Raw genomic sequence first — 23,718 nt, 5'->3', positions numbered from 1 at the left:
TTGCATCAGGAGTCAGATTTTGCTTTGTTAATCCAGCACAGTAAAATAGTTTATTATATAGTTTATCTTTTTTGAGAAATTGTCCTTGGTAACAAATATTGGAATCCATTACTATGAACACCACAGGCCAAACAATACTCAAGATTATTAACATAAATGGACAGTTTTAGTTTTCAAATGTCTTTTATATCAATTTAGTATGCCAATAGTTGAAAATGCAATACGCACAATCCATTTTTAACCACGTTTATCTTCTACTGAAACAGTCTGGATCATATTTTATCATATAACCAAAACACAGAGTACTTCATTTGAAGAAAGATTTATTTGCATGACTCTAGAACTAGGCAGAATATCACAGTAGTTTTTATCTCGCTGTCATGAGTCGTCACTCGCCTCGTCCTCTACCTGTCTTTAGCCAGGACACAAACTCTTTTGCCGCCTGGTCCTGCAGGTAAGAGCTGACGTCACTGGTGAATGTGCCGTCTGCGTGCCGTCTTGTGGGGACTCTGGAGGAAAAAAAAACTATTTTTATTTATGGAAAGGGTGATATTCTTCCTGTCAGATTTAAAAGGACATCAATAATAAACTATCTATTTACAGTACCATTCAAAAGTAAAGAAATGTGTATTTTTCTTCAGCAAGGAATCATTAAATCGTTCAAAAGTGCAAACTAAAGACGTTTCAAAATATTTCTAAATCAAATAAATGCTTTTAATTCAAATGCATCAGGGTTTCCACAAAAATATGAAGCAGCACAACTGTATTCAACATCGATAATAATATTCGTGTTTCTTGAGCAGCAAATCAGCATATTAGAATGATTTCTAAAGATCATGTGACACTGAAGACTGGAGTAATGATGCTGAAAATACAGCTTTGCATCACAGGAATAAATTACATTTTAAATGATATTTAAATAGAAAATGTTTATTTTAAATACTAATAATATTACAGTTTTTTTCTGTATTAAATAAGTTGAAACAGATAAGCCTTGGTGAGCAGAAGAGATTTCAAAAATGCTATAGTCTCTAATGCTATAGTCATGTCATGTGGGAATAGCTAAAATTTAAATGATTATGTATACAATGGTTAAATAGTCTACACACATTTATTTTTGATACCTGTTCTTAAAATATTTTGCAAGACCTTACAGAATTGAAACTTACCCACTTCTCTTGGAGTTCATTAACCACTGAACGAAGTCTTGTGCTCTCCTGGTCTCCAGGTATTTGCTGTAATCGTTTGAGAATGTGCCCTCTGAATGTCTCTTCATGTTGCTCACTTCTCTTGGGTCACTAAATAGTGCATCCTCAGACATAAAGCTGGAAGTCAATATCAAACATGTCATTTTCTAAAATCAACCTCAAAATCAAAAGGAAAAAAAATGCATTAAATTGATTTTATTAGTGACATTACTTATAAATATTTTGTGATATTTAATTGTCATAAGTAAATAAAAATCTAAAAACATTTTTAATTTTCTTTAAGCAACTTACAGTTCCCTTTTGAATTTAAACGTGTCCCAGACTGTGTTATATTGTATTACTACAGATAAAAAATTCCCATCTGCAGAGGCCATAAAAAATGAAATAATTCTGAACTGAGTTACTCGTACCTGGAGTTTTCTTCCATGTTTTCTTGTATGGGAATCTGTTGGCTGCTCTGGATCAGAATAAGAAATAAAAGTCCAATAAAGGCATAGATCCTTGTCATCATCTTACCTGAGGATCAGACCATACAGCTACTAAGTAAACCTTTAATGCATTCTACCTCAAAAGAGATATAGTGTACTGCCAAAAAGTTCTCCGGCTTACCTGGATTGCGCTGGGTCGTCACAGAGAAATAAAGTCAAATATGTTGATGTTGCCTTACTGGTTTCTCCTTCCTGGCTCCCAGTGCGATTTCACGGTCCCAGCCTGATGTTCTGAGTCTTATATAGTGATGCCCAGGTGGCGTGATCCACACACACACACACACACACACACACACATACACACACACATACGCAGACACACTTATTAGTTTCAATCCATTAATCTCAATGCATCAATGTATTTGCACTGTGAACCTGTTTAAAAAGAGAGATGGGAAGATGGTCAAACGAGTCAAAAAGTCACTTAAGGGGAAAGTCAAACATGATTCTGTCTTGTTAAAAACAGAGGAGAGCAAATAATTGCATAGGCACTTTCAGGATGAGATGCATTCGGTCAGATTTCAAGGCAGAGATGATGTTTGCACTCTGCAAAGCTTTCTTTTTATGCCTTTTTCTTTCTTTTTTTTTACATCAGTGAATGTCTCCTTTTGCATTTGAATTGTATAATACACCGAAAAAAAAAAAATTATAATATAAGTTTTACTTGCATACAAGTGCTAGTAAATTCACAAATAATTAATTTAACTTAATTAAAAATTAAATTAAATAATTACAAAGAAATGTCAAGTAACTCTGAACTGTGAAATTTTGAAGTAGACGTACGCCAATAATCTCTCTGTATATTGCATATGTATTTTTAAATGTTTAAAATATTTCACTTTTAGAATAGATGTCAGCTCTATTCTATTGTCATTTCTAGGCTATTATTTGTTCATTTATTTATACATTGATTATATAAATTTGATTTAATTTGATTAGAAAGTTGATAGCATTTCCACTGTATGTCATTCATTCTTTTTTAACTTTCGAAATTCTATAGAATAGAATAGAACTAGTACATTAGAACTAGTAACAGTAATATAAATGCTTTCATAGTAGTAATGGCGACCTTTTTTTTTTACTTTTCCTTTTAAACTGTTATAGCAGCTTGGGCTGTTTTAAAGCTTAACTCGTGGTTAAGTAGTTTTTTTTTTTTTTAAATGGAAATGTAGTTTCTAGTTATATTGGAAAGTTGGGTTTCCTAGTTGAGTGGTTGGTGTGGATAGCCCTCATTATTCAAGAATATTTAGAAACTGTACTGTATAATACTTAATTTAATACTACTTATAGTTCTGATCATGCTGTCGTGATTGGCAGACTGTACATTTTTTTTCATGTTGTTAATGTTTCTTGAATTTTGAAATGTATAACATCAGTGATGTCAAAATTACAGGTTTTTTTTTCAGTGACATTCTGTGCTCTTGGGGCTGTCATTTCAATAGTTCAACCAGCAGGTGGCAGTGTTTATAAACCATCATATAGACTATAATATGCATACACTACTAGTCAAAAATGTAAAAAGAGATAGAATTATCTTAATTCAGCCGAGTGTGTCCAAACTTATATAATATGTCAAATATAAAATGGAAATTAAGATTTGTTTCACAGGTATAAATATTTTCCTTTTTTTTCCCTCTCTCTCTTGTTTTCAGGATATATAAAGAATGAATCAAAAGACCAAAAGATTTAAATCCTGAATGTATGAGTTGATCAGTTTTCTTACAGACATGCTCAAACCACACGATGAAGTCAGTGCATAAATACAACTGCATAGAACATTATGGAGTCATTGATTTTCAATCAATTTTGAAAATGTAACATTATTAATCATGCTAGATGTCTGTGATACAAACTACAATCATATCATAATCATTACAGCAATTTGATATAAAAAAACAAAAACAGCTAATACAAATTTCACATTAAAAAAACAATATAAAATCTTAAATGAAACTGTCATTGGATCTGACATAAGAGTTTGTTCCCATTAACATGTTCTAAATACAGTCTAGAATGTAAAGCATCTGTCATTAACAGTGTTTGTGTCAATGTAAAAGGAACATTTGTCTTCATAATGCATCTACTGTAGAAGTCCATTTATTTTTTCTCTGCAAAGCAGTTCTGCAGGAAATGGTTCAAGTGTGCGTAGAGGTGGTGACGCGCTTTACCAGACAGTCCATGATCCTTATCGGTGTACCACTGAGAAAACATGACACATTTAGAGTGTTTTGAAGAAAACAAGACCTTTCAGAGCTTAAAGAAATAATTTGCACAAAAATGAAAATGTACTGACTCTCAGGCAATCATCAGAACAGGTTTGGAGAAATGTAGCATTGCATCACTTGCTCACCAGTGGATGCTCTGCAGTGAATGGGTGCCGTCAGAATGAGAGTCCAAACAGCTGATAAAAACATCACAGCAATGTAATCCACACCACTCGTGTCTATCATAATGTCTATTGAGGCCAAAAGTGTACACACAGCTTTTCGCCTCACAAGATGTTAACTGATAGACTGGAGTGGTGTGGATTACATTGCTGTGATGTATTTATCAGCTGTTTGGACTCTCATTCTGACGGCACCCATTCACTGCAGAGCATCCACTGGTGAGCAAGTGATGCAATGCTACATTTCTCCAAACTCATCTACATTTTGGACGGCCAGAGGTGTGTACATTTTCAATTTTGGATGAAGTATTCCTTTAATAAAACCTTCATCCATTCATCAAAACTCACCATTGCTTCAAAATCAACTTGATTTTCCACCAGGGCTTTGGAAATTTGGGCAGCCTGCTGGAAGTGGACGTTGTCTAGAGTAGTGAAGTCAAAATGGCAAGAAAACATCTTTAAATGCTGCATGTGTAGTCAAGACAGGTTTTGGATCGGAGTCAGTTTACCAGATTATAAATTCGATATACATTTCTAAACGTTACACTGCTTACCGTCTGCAGTGCCGTGCACCAGCATGTACTGCACCGACTTGAAATTTTTTGCCCTGTCGGTCACTGTTGAATTCTACAAATGAAACAAATATATGAAGCACTGTATAGACAACTGTTCATAATTTCATGTTTTCTTACTTTATAACTTTCAGTGTTTTCCTCAGGGCGATGCATGTATCTCTCTGTATATACAGCATCTGTGAAGAACACAGTGTGTGAGTTATGTTTACTAAATTGTCTTAATCTCTTTCATAAATTTGAAAACATCTTGAAATACATACCATAATAGTCCCACTTAGCAACAGGAGCCACTGCAATTCCACATTTGAACAGTCCACTTCCAGATCCCAGAACCATGGATGTGACATAACCACCATACGACTGTGAGCAAAACAAACATTTCATGAAGAGTGTGATGGTTTTCAGTCAACAGACTCATCATAGATCTTTTAGCGAGTGTTTCTCAAAGGAACAGAGATCATTTGATCATTTATTTGATCAAAAATACAGAAAACAAATGTAATATTGTGATATATTATTACAATTGAAAATAATTGTTTTTAAATTTATTATACTTTAAATTATCATTTATTTCTGTGATGCAAAGCTGAATTTTTAGGATCATTATCACATGATCCTTTAGAAATCATTCTAATATGATGATTCATTATCAAAGTTGGAAACAGTTCTGCTGCTTAATATTTTTTCAGAACATGTGAAACTTTTTTAGGATACTTTGATGAATAAAAAGTAAAAAAAAAAAAAAAAAGGCTATGTTTTTAAAATATAAATATTTTGTAATAACAATATAAACTACTGGTCAGTAATTTAGGGTCAGTTATTTTTTTTTCTTTCTTTTTTTTTTAATAAAATCAATACTTTTATTCAGCAAGGATGTGTTAAATTGATAAAAAGTGATAGTAAAGAAAATATATTATTAGAATATATATTATTAGAATTTTTTTTATATTTTGAATAAATGCAGTTCTTTTTAACCTTTTATTCATCAAATATATGAGACAGCAGAACTGTTTTCAACACTCATAATAAATCAGAATATTAGAATGATTTCTAAATGATCATGTGATCGACCGGATGTTACATGTGACACTGAAGGCTGGAGGAATGATGCTGAAAATTCAGCTTTGCATCACAGGAATAAATTATTTTTTTAAAGTATATTCAAATAGAAAACTATTATTTTAAGTTGTAATAATATTTCACAATATTACTTTTTTCTGTATTTTTGATCAAATAAATGCAGGCTTGATGAGCAGAAGAAACATTAAAAATAGTAATGTTTCCAAACTTTTGGTCTGTACTGTATATGTTTTGTTAAAATACTTTATGGTCACTACTAGTCTAAAGTTTGAAATAATAATATTAATAAAAAAAAACTTTAAGTCTTCTACTGCATTTATTTGATACAGTAAAAAATAGTGCTGTCAAACGATTAATCACATACAATTATTTTTTTGTTTAAGTGATATATGTGTGTGTATATATTTTGAAAATATTTACATGTATATATTTATACTCATAAATTATATATTATTATATTTAATATATAAACCTATGTTTTTCTTAAATATATACATGCATGCATGTTTATTTATATATTCATAATAAATATACACCGTACACACACATAAATCATGTAAATCATGTAAAAAAAAAAAAAAAAAAAAAAACTTTTATTTTGGATGTGACTAATTGCAATTAATCATTTGACAGCACTAAACATTTTTTTGTTAAAACAGTGATATTGTGAAATACTATTACAATCTAAAATAACTATTTTCTGCCGGAAAATATATTGTAAAATGTAATTTATTCCTGTGATCAAAGCTGAATTTTCAGCATCATGCTCCAGTCTTCAGTGATTTCCTGATCAGTTATTATTATCATTGTTGAAAAATTAGTGATTCATTTTTTTAAGATTCTTTGATAAATAGAAAATTCAAAGGAACAGCATTTTTATTTTTTTGAGGAAAGACATCTTTTGTAACCTTTATAAATGTGTAAAATATATTAAAATACAACCACATTGTATTTATGTTTCATTATATTGTTTTATTTACTGTATCAAATAAATGCAGCTTTGTGAGAATAGAAGACTTCTTTCAAAAACTTTTGACTAGGAGTGTAGATAGAATCTTGGATCTAAAGTTTAAAATCCAACCAAACCAACATTATAAAACCCGTTGTGTGGATTTATAGACATGGACACGTTTTGTAATGAAAGCACTGCACTTACCCAACCCCACATGCCAATTCTGTCTTTGTCAATGAAATCCATTTCAATGAACTTTCTGAAATGAAACACAAATTCACAGGAAACTCAATTACTGAGATCTTTCGTAGATGCTAGTTTGCCACTGCTAGCGTTTGACCTCTATCAAGCCGTTTTTGAACCATGCTTCATGACAAGCTGGATCTCTCCTGTACAGGACTCTCGTCTGTCTCGTATCTCTCATGCATCTGAGAGTGTTACATCAGGCTAAATGACGGCAGCGTGAGCGTGTGCACATCGTTCCTCCGCCTCACCTCACGGCCGAGATTTGATCTTCCACCTCGTATGTTCCCAGCCGGCCGTAGACGGCGTGCATTAGCTCATCTCCCTGGAAACCGCTTCCCCTGCCGTCAAAGCTGGCGATGATGACCTTCTCTGTGCTGCACAGGTACGTGGCCCACTCCAGTCGAAACACATAGTCCGTTTTCTGGCTGGCTGGACCGCCATATCTGTGATGGGAGAGTGTGGAAATAACACAAATCTATAGAATGTGTTTGTGTCGTAAAATATGTTTTTCTAATGGAGGAGACTATTTTCTTTGAAAAAAGTTTTTCTTCAAAAAATAGTTGCTATGATGCTATACTTAATCTGAACTGATTTTAAAATCATTATTAGTTTATGATTACTATGCATTCTCTTGGTCGGCGTTACGTCACAAATCATGTGACCTGCATAGCAACAAGCCGCCGCCGTGTTTGAAGGGTAAAACAAACCGAAGGCAATCAAGGCTTAGCCCGAGGAAAATCAAAAAGGTATCTATTCACAGAAGTTTTGTTGTGGATTATGTCAGTTATGGATACTAACGGACTACTTTGTATTAATGATGAATGATATCTGTGTATGCGAATGTATGTCGGTGGTGAGAAGTGAAGTGAATGTAATAAAACACTCATGTAAAGCGCTTTGTGACTAACGTTAGCTAACGTTACATGTATGTGAAAGGCGCTAGCAGCTATAAAAATACAGATCTTCTTTCTTCTATTACAGAATGTCTTATCAATATATAGAAAGTCTACTTGCCCCTGCATTGACCAGGTACCACAGAAAGCTGTCGCTTGTAGGTTTAACGTTACAATCTTGTCCCTATCGACATCCAGCTGAGTCCTGGGAGAACAACCCAAAGGCATGGCCCAGGCTCGAGTATTCTCGAGTTCGGACATCCGGGACTTTTACTCCCATAATGCACTGCACGCGCATAGCAACCGCGGCGAAGGGTAAAACAAACAAGCGCTCGCCATTAAGCAACACGAAGCGGAAGACAAACGAGCGCAGAGCTGTCGAGAAAACTGCAGAGAATCATGCCTAAAAACTGTTGTGTTGTTAGTTGCACAAACAACAGCGTAAAGAGGAGTGACCTCTCATTTTATATGATACCTAGCAAGGCAACTGAGCCAGAAAGGAGAGAGAAATGGCTCCAGCTGTGCCACTGACAGACTGAGCTCATTACAGCCATTGTGTAACACAGTGCTTTGAATAAACATCTTTTTTTTTCTAAATGAACAGTTAATGTAATCGATGCTTGATGGGTATTTAAACATGACTGACAAGATTGTAACGTTAAACCTACAAGCGACAGCTTTCTGTGGTACCTGGTCAATGCAGGCGCAAGTAGACTTTCTATATATTGATAAGACATTCTTTAATAGAAGAAAGAAGATCTGTATTTGTATAGCTGCTAGCGCCTTTCACATACATGTAACGTTAGTCACAAAGCGCTTTACATGAGTGTTTTATTACATTCACTTCACTTCTCACCACCGACATACATTCGCATACACAGATATCATTCATCATTAATACAAAGTAGTCCGTTAGTATCCATAACTGACATAATCCACAACAAAACTTCTGTGAATAGATACCTTTTTGATTTTCCTCGGGCTTTGCCTTGATTGCCTTCGGTTTGTTTTACCCTTCAAACACGGCGGCGGCTTGTTGCTATGCAGGTCACATGATTTGTGACGTAACGCCGACCAAGAGAATCCAGACATATACAATTACCTCATCAAATCCCCTGGTGTGAACACCATGTGTACATACCATGTGTCCTACACTTGCAGTCATGTTTAAATACCCATCAAGCATCGATTACATTAACTGTTCATTTAGAAAAAAAAAATGTTTATTCAAAAGCACTGTGTTACACAATGGCTGTAATGAGCTCAGTCTGTCAGTGGCACAGCTTGTACAGTGTCAGTGAGGGACACGGTTTTTTCAAAAAAGCAAAAATAGACTAACTGCAGAAACGTATCTTATTCCCCACACAGCTAGTGCATTTCATTGTTGCTTATCAGTGTAGAGCTGCCGACCATTATGCATAGCAATGTCATAACATAGCAACAGAAAATTGAGTGGCCATCTCTGCAGTGGTATTATTTTGTTATTCTTTGATTTGCCGAATCATTGCTAATTTTTTAGGCATGATTCTCGGCAGTTTTCTCGATAGATCTGCGCTCGTTTGTCTTCCGCTTCGTGTTGCTTAATGGCGAGCGCTTGTTTGTTTTACCCTTCGCCGCGGTTGCTATGCGCGTAGTGCATTATGGGAGTAAAAGTCCCGGATGTCCGACCTCGAGAATTCAGCTAGAACGGGTTTAAATGATTTAAATTTGTAAATTTGTTACATGCACTACAATTCAACATGACAAAAAAAATACTACAGTAATTTATAGTAAATGCTACAGTGTTTTTGAACCATGCTATAGTAAAGTTTATTATACTGTATATATTACAGTATTTACAACACTATTTTTAATGAATGCTATAGCAAACTAGTATTAACTATAGAGAACTGATAAATACTGTAGTATACTTTAGTTTTTACTACAGTAAGTATATTATACCCTATAGTTGTAGGAAACTTAGCACAGTTTTGGGTAAAGTAATTTGTTTATATTAGTATGGTTGCTATATTACCATAGCAACTATAGAATGACCACAACAAATTAATTCAAGTACTTTACTATAGTATGGTTTAAAAACACTGAAGTATTTACTATAAATTACTATAGTATTTTTTCATGTGGATGGGGTCCGATTTTTTTTTTCTTTTAAGAAATGTATACTTTTATTTAGCAAGGATTTCTTAAATTGACAGCAAAAGCGACAGTTTTAGACTTTTACATTGTCAAAAACAAACCAACAAACACCAAAAAAAAAAAATATATATAATATTAAATAATTGCTGTTCTTTTGAAGTTTCTATTCATTTGGAGATCCTGGAAATAATTATATCATGGTTTCCACAATAAAGGAACACGTGACACTGGAAAAACACTGAAAATTCAGCTTTGATCAGAGGAATAAATTACATTTAAAATATATTTTAAAAGTAAACAGTAGTTTCAATTGTAATATTTCCAGATAATAGTGTTTTTATTATATTTTTGATCATATAAATGCAGACTTGGTGAGCAGAAGAGACTATTTCCAAAAACATCATAAATATTTCCAAACTCAAAATTTTGAACTAAAATGTATGTATATATATATATATATATTACTCACACTTGAATTAAAAGAGGGTACTTTTTGGAGGAGTCAAAATTCGGAGGGAACATCATCTGATACCAGAGGTCTGGAGAAACATAAACAACATCAAAGGCTTTAGATAAATGCTACCGAAATCCTGTTTGCCAAGATCACTTAAAAATGTTGCACGTACTGAATCCTGCGAGCTTCATTGTGGCACGTTTGATGGTTGGCATCAGAAGCTCGGTAGTCAGAATTTCTTCCAGTTTTTTATTGTCCTCAAGGACCTGAATCTCTAATACAAAAAAAAAAACTAAAAAAAATCTAGCAACAACTTTGAGGGTAGTAAATGTGATTTTAATGAACTATTCCTTAATTTACACGGCTGATGTTGTAAAGTGGGTGGATTAAACCGATACTAGCACACCTTTAGCAGGCCCTCTGTTGTCCATCAGTGTAAACAGTGGAAGTCCTGGTCCTGTAAAATCACTGTTCATTAGATTGAGCACACACTCTCCTCAGATCAGCCGAGCTATCGCTTAACTGTTTGTCAAGAGTGAATCTCACAGGCGTGAAAGTGTGTTCACTAACCGTAGCAGTCCATACGGAAGAAAGAGGCGTTCAGGCTGAAGTAAGCCGAGTTATACTGACACCTGTCCTGATACAGCGAGCAGGTCAGGCACTCGGGGGCAGAATGTCCACTCCTGCTTATAGAAATCCTGAGAACAAGAGAAACATGTTTTCATCAAAAGATTTCACTGTGACAAGTATGGACAGGGCCGTAGCTGGGGTTTGCGGGGCCCCGGTGATGGTTGTACCAGTGGGCCCTGTTTGAAATTGTTTAATTTATATGTTCATTCTATTTATTTATTTGTGCTAATTGCATATTAAGTTGTCTCATGTTTGTAGGTGTCCAGCTACAGAAACAAATAATTAAATATAAAATAGCACTGCATAGTCTTCATTGTAAAAATTTAATTAACAGTCAAACCAAAATGTATTCAGACACCTTCAACATTTCTTACATTATCACAGTTTATTTGCTCTAGTTTAAAAAATGGCAATAAAATATGACAAGGTCTCAGAGTTAAACTGTGTCAGAACAAATTCATCTTCAAAATGTCAGGTAACTCTGATAGAAAGGTGTTTAATGGATTACAATAAACCAAAACTTCAGACAGTTGTTAGTATGACAATATTTACACAACTATCAATACTGTGTTGAACAATTACAAAGCAATGCTTAATTTTGTTCAGTCTGTGGTGTGAAAAGGTTGCATTAGCAATTCAGGAAAAAAAAAAACACTTAAGCAAAACATGGTCAGGTCAAAGTGTCTGAATAGTTTTTGGTCCCATTTTTTCTATCAATTTCACTAGTACTCCACTGTATGAAGATTTTTTGGGTATGTCACAGCTCGCTTTATTTTGCTATACTCCCTTACATTAATTATAGTGTCCTGCACATACTATTAAAACGTAAAAAAAATAATTTTGGTTTGACTGTGCACTCATTCTTGTTAAAACTACGAAGTAATTCAGTCAAGAGCAGTGAGTGATTTTCTCTCTTTCATTTTCTTGGATTAACATTACAGCAGCTGGTAGCTAAATTAGTCGCGGTCACTTTAAGAGACAATGCATCCAATATAATAGGCTACACATCCGATTTTTTTCTCAACTGCTCACTTTCACACATAACCTACAGTTTTTTCTAACATACTTTCCAAGACGGGTATTTTGACATATTTTGTGTTTTTGTCAGTACAAGAGCAAAAAGAGGCAATTCGATGTTCAAGTGTTTTGAGACTAATAATATATATATTAAGGCTGTCACGATATTAGATTTTTCATATTACGGTTATTGTGGCCATGAGAATTCATGATATCGATATATCGTGATATCTATAGAAACCTGGGGGGGGGGGGGGGGGTATACTGTCCAGTTCAACAGTATGATGAATAAATATTAATGGTAACACTTTACAATAAGATGTCTTTTATTAACTAACATGAATGAACAGTGAGTGAGCAATACATTTGTTACACAATTTATTAATCTTTGTTAATGTTAATAAAAATAGTCGTTCATTGTTCATGTTAGTTGATAGTACATTAATGTTTACAAACACAACTTGAGATTTTGCATAATGCATAAGTAAATGCTGAAATTAACATGAACTAAGATTAATAAATGCTGTGAAAATATTGTTCATTATTATTTGTCATTTATATGTGTTAACTTATGTAATTAACAAATGAACCTTATTGTAGAATGACCGCAGATGAGGCATTAAGTGCATGGCACTGAAACCAACTTAACATTTTACAGAATTTAATGTAGAAATGTGGTCGCTCAGTTTTTCAAAATCAGTTTTAATCATGTAACTGTTAATAGATTTGAAAGAAGAAATAAAGTCTTACTCCACACAGGCGATTTATTGCAAATAAAAAAACAAAGCCAAGTTAAGAAAACGCGGTACTTATTAAGATAGTCACCCTTTACTTAAGTATATGAACACAGAAAACCACTGTTAATAGGTTATATAATATTTCCCAGTCTATGACTTGTAAAATAATGTCAACTTACTCTGATGTACACGGCTCTCCTCGGAGCAGCTGTGAGCGCTGCGTCTTCTTCTTGTGTGACAGTGTCAGCGTTAAAGGAACACTCTGACTTTTTGGGACTTTAGCTTATTCACAGTATCCCCCAGAGTTAGATAAGTCCATACATATCTTTTTTATTTCTGTGCGTTTTGTAAGTGTTATTTGACGCACCCACCGCTAGCCTAGCTTAGCACAAAGACTGGATGTAAATGGATACTGGTAGCATAGTAATCCCAATAAGTGACAAAATAATGCAAACATTTTCCTATTTACATGTTGTGATCTGTATAGTCACAGCGTGTACAAATAACAAGGTTATATGAGACAGAGACCATTTTTAATCGTATAAATACTGGGAACAATATTCTCACTAGCGTAGGAGCACAGCTAATGTTACTTGGGCGGAGTGGCTACTTGGGCGGAGTGAGATTAGCGCAGCACACGAGACCGTAAACAAAACAAACGTGACTAACTAGCTAGACGTGACTCGTGATCATGGCTTACTTTGAGGAATTGGCAGACTCAGAGGAATTTTACTGTGTATCAAACCAAGATCCAGAACCATATAGTTTTGAGCCAGAATACACAGACGAGGATTTACAAACTTTGGAAGCTGTAAGACGAAGGGAGAATCAGAACGAACACGGACTGGTGGTGTAAATGTGGAACATGCCAACCTATGCCGACAGAAACCGAGTGCCTTTGTTGTAATGAATGGGACCGGGTATAGCCATCAATGTCAAGGCTTGATGACAATCAAAATATTTGCGTCACTACCACGGAAGATTTCTCTGCCCTAATACACCCGGCAGTTGTCTTTTTTCCCCATTGTGACAAGATCAACTGGAAGAAACGCCCCATGCCGAGTGAACTAATGGTCAGCTATCCACCAAGTAAGTGATTTTGTTATAATGATCATTCATAGTTCAATGAAATTGTAGTATAGCCATTGCATACAGTGTGTCACAATAATAACAATAAAGGGGATACACGGACCCCCTATTCACGTAATAGTGTCACTACTAAGGTTATATTACATTAGCATGGCACTGTTACAGTATGGCTAATGTTAGTCTTCTCAAAACATAACGGAACACTTACCGCAGCAACAGGTGATCCAATTTGTCCTGTCTTTATTATCGATGGGATGGCTGTATCCTTTAGCACACGTTTCATGGTCCGTGTGGCAACTTGCATTTTTTCAAAATAGTCGTCTACAGTAAAATGTTCAGAGCAAACGAAATACTTCGTGATGGTGTTTACAGGTGTGTTTGGATCTATTTCCAGAGCAAGTTGCCATCGATTTATCAGGTCAGCGTTTGTGGTTGGAATTCTATGAAACATCATAGTAATATCTGGTCTCCCCTGTTTATTGTCGCAGTTCTTTACAATACAGCGATCATCCATGATTGTACACTATAAATCTACTATCTAGTAATTGCTGACTCTATTACTCCAACTCTGAGCGAACTCTCTTCTCCTCACCATGGCGCGTCTCGTGTGCTGCGCTAATCACTCCGCCCAAGTAACGTTAGCTGTGCTCCTACACTAGTGAGAATATAGTTCCCAGTATTTATACGATTAAAAATGCTCTCTGTCTCATATAGCCTTGTTATTTGTACACGCTGTGACTATACAGATCACAACATGTAAATAGGAAAATGTTTGCATTATTTTGTCACTTTTTTGGATTACTATGCTACCAGTATCCATTTACATCCAGTCTTTGTGCTAGGCTAGCGGTGGGTGCGTCAAATAACACTTACAGAACGCACCGAAATAAAAAAGGTATGTATGGACTTATCTAACTCTGGGGGATACTGTGAATAAGCTAAAGTCCCAAAAAGTCGGAGTGTTCCTTTAAGGCACAATACTGCCACCTGGGCACTCAACCAGGTACTGGCGCTTGAGTATTTAAATGTGGTGTTATCATAAGAGAACTGTTCATTTTTAATATTGTGGTATATCGTCACACACGAAATTAACACGATATCGATAATTGTTGCTTTGAATATCACGGTTATCGTCAATACCGGTATATCGCGACACCCCTAATATATATATATATATATATATATATATATATATATATATATATATATTTTTTTTTTTTTTCACAATTAAAAGAACCAAAGACTTCAGTCTGTGTGCATTGAAATTATTTAATACACCAGTTTCTCAATTTGAGTTGAATTACTGAAATGAACTTTTCCACGACATTCTAATTTATTGAGATACACCTAATTATTTAATTTATTTTTTATTTTTGTATAGGCAGGTTGGAAAGGCAATTACATGCCATTAAAAAGTCATTTAAAAATTCAGCTTTTGTGTTCAAAACAAGACGAGGGTAAATAAATAATGATATTTAATGCTAAACTATTTCTCTACAGTGGCTCTGAAGCATTTTTTGAATATTATATTTTGCCGTTCTGTCTGCATCATCTGAGGAACACTACATTCCAGAACAAATTTGTTTCCTGCATTTTTTCCTATTTGGTTCTGAAAATGGAATTGGTTGTGAATAATTGGTTCTGGTTTCCCAATGCTGAGAGTTTTGATACCATGATATTTCTATTTAAAATGTAAAAATATTTAAATTATTAAAATACAATCCTAAAACAAGCTGATGCAAAAGGGTGTTTTTACTTGTAAAGGTTTCTCTGTCCAGGTCTTCCCATGTGTTCATTACTCACAAAGTATCTGTGGAAAGAATAGATTTTAGATGTGGAAAGTTTAGCAATAAAGGCACACGGGAAGAAAACAAGACTTGTTCTACTTTTTCATACGCACATGGAATCTTTGGTTACTTTCGAGATGTATATCACTTCCCATTTGCCTGAGGTGATGGGTGTTGCTTTTCCCTACAAAGAAAGCAACAATTGACAGACAATAACTTGCTAATCTTGTACAACACTGATTCTTAGTGTCTGACTTTTTTTTTTTTGAACTTTTTATTTATATTTTTTCCGCAGATCAAAACAAAAGGAACATTATCTGAGACAAGTGATAAAATAACAGATATAATACAGAGAAAAATAATAATAAATACAAATATTCTGTATATATATATATATATATATATATATATTGCTGCACCTAATATGCATATTCACATCTCAACAAACATGATACAATAATATACAGTCCTATAATGAAATAAAGATAAATAAATAAGTAAATAACATAAAAAATAAAAAATAAAATAAAAAAACAAACATTAATTAATTTATAGATTTAAATATTCTTTAACCATGTGCCATCTCTGATTAAAAAGGTCAGTTTTCAATTGTAACGATGCTGTCATTTTTTCCATCATATACATCTGTTTTAGTCGCTGTTTCCATTCAGTTACAGTTGGTGATTTCACAGATTTCCAATTAGCCGTAATGGTTTTTTTGGCAATTAGTAGCAATACACGTAAAATATATCTTTGGTCAGCTTTGAAAACTTCAACCGATATAACACCCAATAAGAAAAAACTTACATTTGAGGGAACTTCTCTTTTTACAATTTTCTCTATTTCTTTTTTAATATTTTTCCAATACGCAAGGATTACTGGGCAGTCCCAAAATATATGTGTATGGTCACCTGTTTTACCGCATTGTCTCCAACACAGAGCTGCAGCGGGGTCTTTTACAAAATTTGAAATAACCAAAGGAGTGTGAAAATAACGTATTTTAATTTTCCAGTCGAATTCCTTCCACTGTTGACTATTAATTCCCTTATGGCACCTATAACAGAGTTTATCCCATAACTCATCCTCTATTACTGTATTCGCTTCCATTTCCCACTTTTCCTTAATATTATAAGTGTTTCCAACCATGTCTGTTAGCAATCTTTTATAAAGATGAGAGACATATTTACCAACAGGGAGACGTTTTTCTGAAATTGTGATAAAATATTGTTCTATGCCATTTGGGATTTTGCCAATTCTCTCTTTTTCCTTATGGTTTGTAATGTAATGCCTAATTTGCAAATATCTATAAAAATCACTTGAGGGAAGATCAAATTGTTCCTGAAGTTGTGAGAAGGACTTTAAGTGTGTTTCTTCAAAGAGCTGATTAAAAATAAAGAGGCCTTTAACTGCCCACCTCCTAAAACCATGGTCGCACATCGAAGGTGGAAAATCTACATTACCCACTATGGGCATAGCTCGAGAAATTGTTCCAACATCCTTAAGCATTTTCTTTACTTCTGCCCATACCTTTATTGTATGTTTTATCCATTCATTTTCAATCTTCATTTTATTGACATGTTTTAGATCCATAAAGGGTAGGGCAGACAGTTGTGCACCCTTAACTTCCCCTTGCTCTATTTGAGTCCACTTCGCTTCCTCATCTCCACTGATCCAAGTCACAATTGCTGCTAGTTGAGCTGCCCAGTAATAAAATTTTATATTTGGCAAAGCCAAACCTCCTTTATTTTTAGCCAGATGCAGTGTTTTAAGTTTAATTCTGGGTCTTTTGTGTTGCCATATAAATTGAGAAATTAATTTGTTTAACATATTAAAAGTGTCTGACTTTTAATGCTTATTAGCCAAAGGATATAACACATTATAGCCTGTAATACAGTGTAATGCTATATCTGAGGATTGCACGATAGATCGCAACAGTGATCACCTACTGTTTCAGTGATATTTGTTATGGATGTGTTTATCCCATTTGTTTCATCCTTAGAGATTTCAAAATCTTTTGAGTTCAAAGTCATGCACTAAACCAACAAGCTCTGAGATGAATCACAACAATCTTCCATATATATACAGTATGTATACGTATATCTCATTGTAGGTCTGTTTTTACAGTAGCATTTTACAGGATCAATTTATATAAAAATTTTTTTTTTGGTACTTCCAGAACCATTACTGTATGATTTGAAGCTATGGCTTAGCAGGTATTTGAATATAATGGCACAAATGGCATTAAAATAAAATACAAAATAACAGTACGTTACTTACGGCTTCCACATAGTGGAGATGTTTATAACCGTTGTCATTGCTCATAACTTTGTAAAAACTCATGTTATTTGCAGCAAAGTAAGGAGCTGCGGGAAAGTACTGTGAGGGGAAACACAGACCACGAAATGTAAGGTTTCAAAGCTGCATCTTTTGCAAAAATTAAGAATTTGAAAGGTTTTATGTGATTACTGCATGTACTCACCCGTCCAACCCATCCAGTTTTGCTCTTTTGCTCAAATTTCTGTAAAAAAAAAAAAAAGTTAAATCACACATTTAAATTGATGTAACTGAACTGAGGTCATATTAGGGCAGTGATTTTGGGGTTAATGAAATGTCTTCATACAATAAGTAAACCTATAGTGAGCGGATTATACACGCAAGAAGTTTGTGAGTCATTTCAGCAGTTCTGTATGTACATTATGTGTACAGATGGCTTCCCGAGACTTGGAAAATAATGCACATATTGTCTATTTTACTCATATGGACTATTCTATTACACTTCTTTTTGTGCTTTTGTAGACAAAACAGTCTTGACATTCACAGTCGCCTTTGGTTTTCCAATTGCAGGGTTTGTTCAAAGGTGCTTAAAGTACTTGAATTTTGCTTTTTGAAATTTAAGCACTGGAAAATGTTTAAGAAGATAAACTATATGACACTTGGCTTGACAATACGGACTGCCAATGGCCGAGGCCACAATAAAGACTCTTGGGATAGATGCTTCTTGGGCTTTGTTAATGTTCTAATGCTTTAGGTTGCAACAGTCATTGCATAACTTTGCTATTTGTAAAAAAATGTTGTTTAATTAATATATTTAAATAAAAATATATTTTAATAAAGAGTGTAAAAGTTTGGCTTTTATTATTTTACATGCATGAATTACACTGAATTACACTGAATGCATGCAGTTTTACTGGGTTTTTTCCCCCCACATAAATTATTATTATTATTATTATTTTTTTTTTTTTTTCAGTATTGGACAGAAAGGAATCTGAAAGAAAAGATTTTATGGTAATTATTAAAGAAATATATCAAACTACTTAAAGTTTATTTTTTTATTCAACGTTTTATTAAAGGGATTGTTCACCCCAAAACGAAAATGTTGGCCTTTACTCAAGTTGTAACCAAACAGTTGCTGTTAGCAATTAACTAAAAGTTCAGTGGCTGCCAGCAGCTGTCTTGTTAAAAGCATTCTTCAGAATATCTTCTTTTCTGACCAGCAGAAAAAAAGAAACTCATACTACTTGGAACAACTTGAAGGTGAGTAAATGATAATATAATTTAAATTTTTGAATGAACTATCCCTTTTATGATAAGTACAGTAAGAACCATATGTGCCAAAGTTTGCAACAACAGAAAAAAAACATCAAACCAGATGATTGTATTATGATTTGTTGATTGGTCAAACCAAAATATCGAAGGAACCACCACCTAAGTTTATGCAATTGTTGATTCTCACCGAGGTTTCTTTCCAGTTGGTGCCATCATAATCATAGATCTGCAGAAGGACGCTGTCCTGACGTCGTGGAAGCCATTGAACAGCCAATCGATCATCTGTGACCCAGGTGACTGTTCTCAGATAGTGATCACTGGGAAAAGAGCAATAAAATAACATTACTTTCTAATGCTGTTAAAGCAGTTTCAGAGACGTAAGGCTTTGTGTGAACATGTGACACACCCTACGCCCACAGATTTCGGCACCAACACTTCTGATCGTCTGGAGGGATTTTCCACGTCAATCACAAATAGCCTTGCTCTGGGAATAACACAGCCTGCCTTTGTAAGCAGAGCAACAGTTTAGTAGCAAAATGATTTTTTGAATGCAATGTAAAATGCAAAAAAACAATATTGAAATAAACCATATGCTTTTGTATGTTGTGAATTCAAAATAAACTGGGATTACACTGGGATATTTGCTTACTTTTGGGTAGGGGATAAATACTGTGGTGGGATACTGGTCATTTCCATACATCGAGTATTCGATGTTGTGAACTCCAGTGTCATTGATTTGTAGATAAGACAGATATTTCCCCTGCGGAGACCACCAGATGGCTTCGTTGGATGCCAAAAGTTCCTCTGTCCAGCAAGAAAAGCAACAGATGGTACATTAGCAGGTATGAATGAATGAATGTCTGTGTACGTGTGGGTGAATGCATTATATGACGTTACCTTCATAAACCCAGTCTGGAACCCCATTGAGAATTGTGTTAACCTTTCCATCACGAGTGACTTGTACGGGCTCAGCAGTGGCGTTCTTTTTGAGGTAAATATTATAATCCCAGACGTAAGCCTGCAGATGATGCATGGTAATTAACATAAAATAAGGCCATCAAACTGGGTCTGCGTATGGAAAAAAAGTCTGTATGGTTAGATCTTGCACATTTACAGTACATGCTGGACACATGTTCTCTTGTCACTTAATGTGAATTATAAAATAAACACAAAAAGACTAATCAAAATCAAAACCCATGCATTAATTGTTTAACATTAACAATTAATAAAATATATTGTTATAAGATGTAAAATGCAAAAAAAATATGTTGCACTCAACATACATTTTTTGTTTGTTGTGATGGAAAAACTCTGTTTTTTTTTTTATTTAGAATTCTTTGCAATAATTTGAGCTAAAACTAGAGCCTTCCAGTAATGTAATATAATGATTGGAGGGTGATTTTCTGTTTGTACTGTTTGTTTCTCACCAGTTTATTTTCTACTGGTGCCCACACTAAGAACTGTGTAACAGGTGGAATCTGAACCTTGGAGAGAAATTCCCTGAATCCAACAGAAAACAAAGACACGTTAAAGTTAGCATCACATTATCAATTGCTGGAATTCATATATTCAAACTGTTATATGTTTTAGTGTACTAAAGTCTTCTATGAAACTAAACATGTTCTTAGATTACATTTCCCCTTAAACTCAATCACACTGAACACTTTCAGGAAAAAAAAAAGGTACAAAAGCTATCACTGGGGAGCTTGGGCCCTTTCAAAAGGTACTAATATGTACAATTTATGTACTAATACATACATTTTGGGTATTAATATGTACCTTTTAAGGTACTAATATCATGCACCATTTAGGGGTAAACACTTTACCTTTTGAAAATGTACTGCACAAGTGATAACTTTTGTACTTTTTTTTCTTAGAGTTAACAATTTCTTTGTGAGTTAGTTTGAAAAACACTGAAACATGTTCAGAAGTTCACAATTTCAGAATGATACAAGTTTTCCGTGCACATGGGAACCCTGTGTTTTGATAGACGTATTATAGAGACATCTTAACTCACAGAGACTCCATGTTGTACATATGGTAGGAGGCAGTGAAGGAGTGTCGCCATAGCTGTTGACGCATTTCAAATGTGTTAGAAACATCAGCTTTGAGCAACTTATGCTGTGTTTTTGGTTTTATTTAAGTTACCTTTGAGTAATTGCTCTCAAAGACGACAAACCTTTTGTCTGCTGACAATATGTAATCTGTGGCACCCACTTGGGCCTGAAAATCAATTCACGGTAAATGAGTGGAACTTGCATGCATGCTAAACATGAAGAAAAGATGAAGGAAATGAGATCTAGAGACTATTTAATGAGAAATGATGAAGAATAAAGGTTTTGTGAAGAGTCATTCAAACCCTCATATGAGGCAACCTACGAATGTTGAGTTGCTCAGGTACATTGAGCTTTCCTTCGTTTCAGCATTGTGCAAGTATACATGGCCTTCGCTGGTTTTGTGGAGGTATTCATTGTCTGGTGGAAAATAAGACAGCAGAGTATATGTGTCAGGGTGATATAGAGGTCATTAAATAACAAAAAACAGGGAGCATGTGAAGTGCCTTAAGGTGCTGTACCTGATATCCAGTGGAGACTGTATGTGTTGTACCTGATGGTATCATTGTAGAAATCATTAAAAGAATAAGTTCTCTTTAATGCAGACTCGTCTCCTGAAAACACAGCAAAGGAAACCAGTTCAAAAATTCAGACAAATATGCACATTTCATAGTTTCTATAGATTTTTTTTTGTTTTTTGTTTTTTTTTAGGACGACTTTGATGAAGGTTTTTGTTTCACTTCAAATGACATTCCCACAAGAACAGCAGTTTCTTTAGTGTTCACACGGGGGCGATATTGTGTTAGCTCACTTTTTTAATAGACTATTTTATTACAATATGCGCAATTAATACGGATAGGCTACATCGTGACGAGTAAATCTACAACGTGTATCACGACAGTTTTACGTTTTGTTTATTTATCTTCCTAAACGATCGTGCAGCGTTTTCGACATTTTGCACTATATTGGTGATTTACACATAACAAAAAAAAAAAACACCAACAAAAAATACTTAGGCTAAGTGTGTTCTGTTTATTAAGTTGCAAGAAAATGTATGTTGGGGGACACAAAAACATTATGCGGAACGTCGCAAAAATGGGGAAAAAACAATATTTTGTCATTTATCTCTCTACAAGACTGCTTAATTATTTTAATCTTACAAAAATACCATGGTAAACATGGTTCACTGTCTCTTCCCTATTAAACAGTGCCAGGAAATAAGTCTAATACAAAGTCTCGGCTCCTAAGTTGTGAGTTACAGACACTATACATGCTTTTAAGTGATTCTTTCAAAAGTTAAACTTTCAGGTGAGAATGATGATGAAGAAGAAGATGCCACTCACTGTTTACGTAAATTGCTGTGGGGATAGCGATGAGCGTGATGACGACAAGCGCCCCGACCAGCGCCACGCACACCTTGTTACAGCCCTACAAGTGAGGTGAAAGACATACTGTATTAAAACAGCTTTTAATTGCTATAACTTTTACAGAAGTTGCGTTCCGTCACACATATTATTATTATTATTATTATTATTTTAACCCAAGTAGCTTTTTAATCCACACGGTGTGTAGCTACAAACAATCTTCAGGAAAACAAGAAGTAGCTATACTGACCATAATTGCGCAGGAACTTCTAAAACGCGCATCCAATCTGTAAGAGTCCACTGACGCTGAATGTTTCTGACCTCCGGTTGTCCTTAAACAGATCGTTAGACGCCTCCGTCCGCGTTAAAGCAAGAGTTAGACAGACAGCTGCGCTTTATTACGTCCGACTGCTATTTTTCAGGCAAAAAATGTACTTTCTCCGATGCATCGTTGAGCCTGGAGTGAATGAAGGGTGGCAAAACTTCCTCAGAAGCAGCATTCCGCGCAACTTTCCATCGGAGCGCGTGCAGAATGTGCTTCTCTTCTCTTCTCGAGCGCTTGTAACTCTGTTCTGTTGAAGTCCAGCAGCTGTGACTCTCAGCTCAACCGATCTGCTTGACTGTAAGAGATCAAATTAAGACAGACTCAACTTTCATTTCAGTGACAATAAACTTGAGTTTGTCTCATTAAATGCAAATGGGGTCCAAAAGTGTAAGACCACCAAGTGAAAATGCTTCAATGCATTGCTATACAGTCGTGGCAAAAAGTATTGAGAATTACATAAATATTGGAAATTGGAAAAGTTGCTGCTTAAGTTTTTATAATAGCAATTTGCATATACTCCAGAATGTTATAAAGAGTGATCAGATGAATTGCATAGTCCTTCTTTGCCATGAAAATTAACTTAATCCCAAAAAAACCTTTCCACTGCATTTCATTGCTGTCAGTAAAGGACCTGCTGAGATCATTTCAGTAATCGTCTTGTTAACTCAGGTGAGAATGTTGACGAGCACAAGGCTGGAGATCATTATGTCAGGCTGATTGGGTTAGAATGGCAGACTTGACATGTTAAAAG

At 34.7% G+C, this 23,718-nt stretch overlaps 2 protein-coding genes across 3 annotated transcripts; both read right to left on the bottom strand.

Moving 5' to 3' along the window:
- Window positions 1-345: 345 nt before the first annotated feature.
- Window positions 346-2,254, bottom strand: LOC132094804 (pro-glucagon-like). Of its 2 annotated transcripts, none has more exons than XM_059499436.1 (4): window positions 1,818-2,254; window positions 1,619-1,724; window positions 1,170-1,325; window positions 346-509 (listed from the first exon to the last, which is right to left on the bottom strand). In XM_059499436.1, the coding sequence occupies exons 2-4, from the start codon at window positions 1,717-1,719 to the stop codon at window positions 389-391; spliced, it is 378 nt and encodes a 125-aa protein (XP_059355419.1). In that variant the 5' UTR covers window positions 1,720-1,724; window positions 1,818-2,254; the 3' UTR covers window positions 346-388. The 2 variants fall into 2 exon arrangements, with proteins under 2 accessions (XP_059355419.1, XP_059355420.1); XM_059499437.1 differs by having other exon boundaries at window positions 1,619-1,665.
- Window positions 2,255-3,628: 1,374 nt separating this feature from the next.
- LOC132095538 (dipeptidyl peptidase 4-like) lies at window positions 3,629-23,360 on the bottom strand. Its single transcript, XM_059500638.1, has 26 exons — window positions 22,893-23,360; window positions 22,622-22,706; window positions 21,800-21,892; window positions 21,604-21,698; window positions 21,373-21,447; window positions 21,242-21,294; window positions 20,652-20,724; window positions 20,122-20,242; window positions 19,874-20,028; window positions 19,631-19,728; window positions 19,412-19,541; window positions 18,158-18,196; window positions 17,956-18,054; window positions 15,792-15,862; window positions 15,648-15,701; window positions 10,989-11,116; window positions 10,825-10,875; window positions 10,591-10,692; window positions 10,434-10,503; window positions 7,184-7,378; window positions 6,894-6,948; window positions 4,918-5,017; window positions 4,775-4,833; window positions 4,637-4,709; window positions 4,431-4,504; window positions 3,629-3,895 (listed from the first exon to the last, which is right to left on the bottom strand). Exons 1-26 carry the CDS (start codon window positions 22,893-22,895, stop codon window positions 3,794-3,796), a joined length of 2,253 nt encoding a protein of 750 aa, XP_059356621.1. The 5' UTR covers window positions 22,896-23,360; the 3' UTR covers window positions 3,629-3,793.
- Between the last annotated feature and the right edge of the window lie 358 nt (window positions 23,361-23,718).

The sequence above is a fragment of the Carassius carassius genome, chromosome 19 (assembly GCF_963082965.1).
Source record: "Carassius carassius chromosome 19, fCarCar2.1, whole genome shotgun sequence".
In the NCBI taxonomy this organism is placed as follows: domain Eukaryota; kingdom Metazoa; phylum Chordata; class Actinopteri; order Cypriniformes; family Cyprinidae; genus Carassius; species Carassius carassius.
This window is presented reverse-complemented; position numbering and strand designations above follow the sequence as displayed.

Coding starts and splice junctions, on each gene's coding strand:
- LOC132095538 (XM_059500638.1), bottom strand. Junction 21,295..21,372: donor TTGAGAGCAATTACTCAAAG/GTAACTTAAATA, acceptor ATGCGTCAACAG/CTATGGCGACACTCCTTCAC. Junction 10,693..10,824: donor CAACAGAGGGCCTGCTAAAG/GTGTGCTAGTAT, acceptor TTTTTGTATTAG/AGATTCAGGTCCTTGAGGAC.
- LOC132094804 (XM_059499436.1), bottom strand. CDS start 1,719: ATGATGACAAGGATCTATGCCTTTATTGGACTTTTATTTCTTATTCTG. Junction 1,326..1,618: donor AACATGGAAGAAAACTCCAG/GTACGAGTAACT, acceptor ATTGACTTCCAG/CTTTATGTCTGAGGATGCAC. Junction 510..1,169: donor ATGAACTCCAAGAGAAGTGG/GTAAGTTTCAAT, acceptor TTTTTCCTCCAG/AGTCCCCACAAGACGGCACG.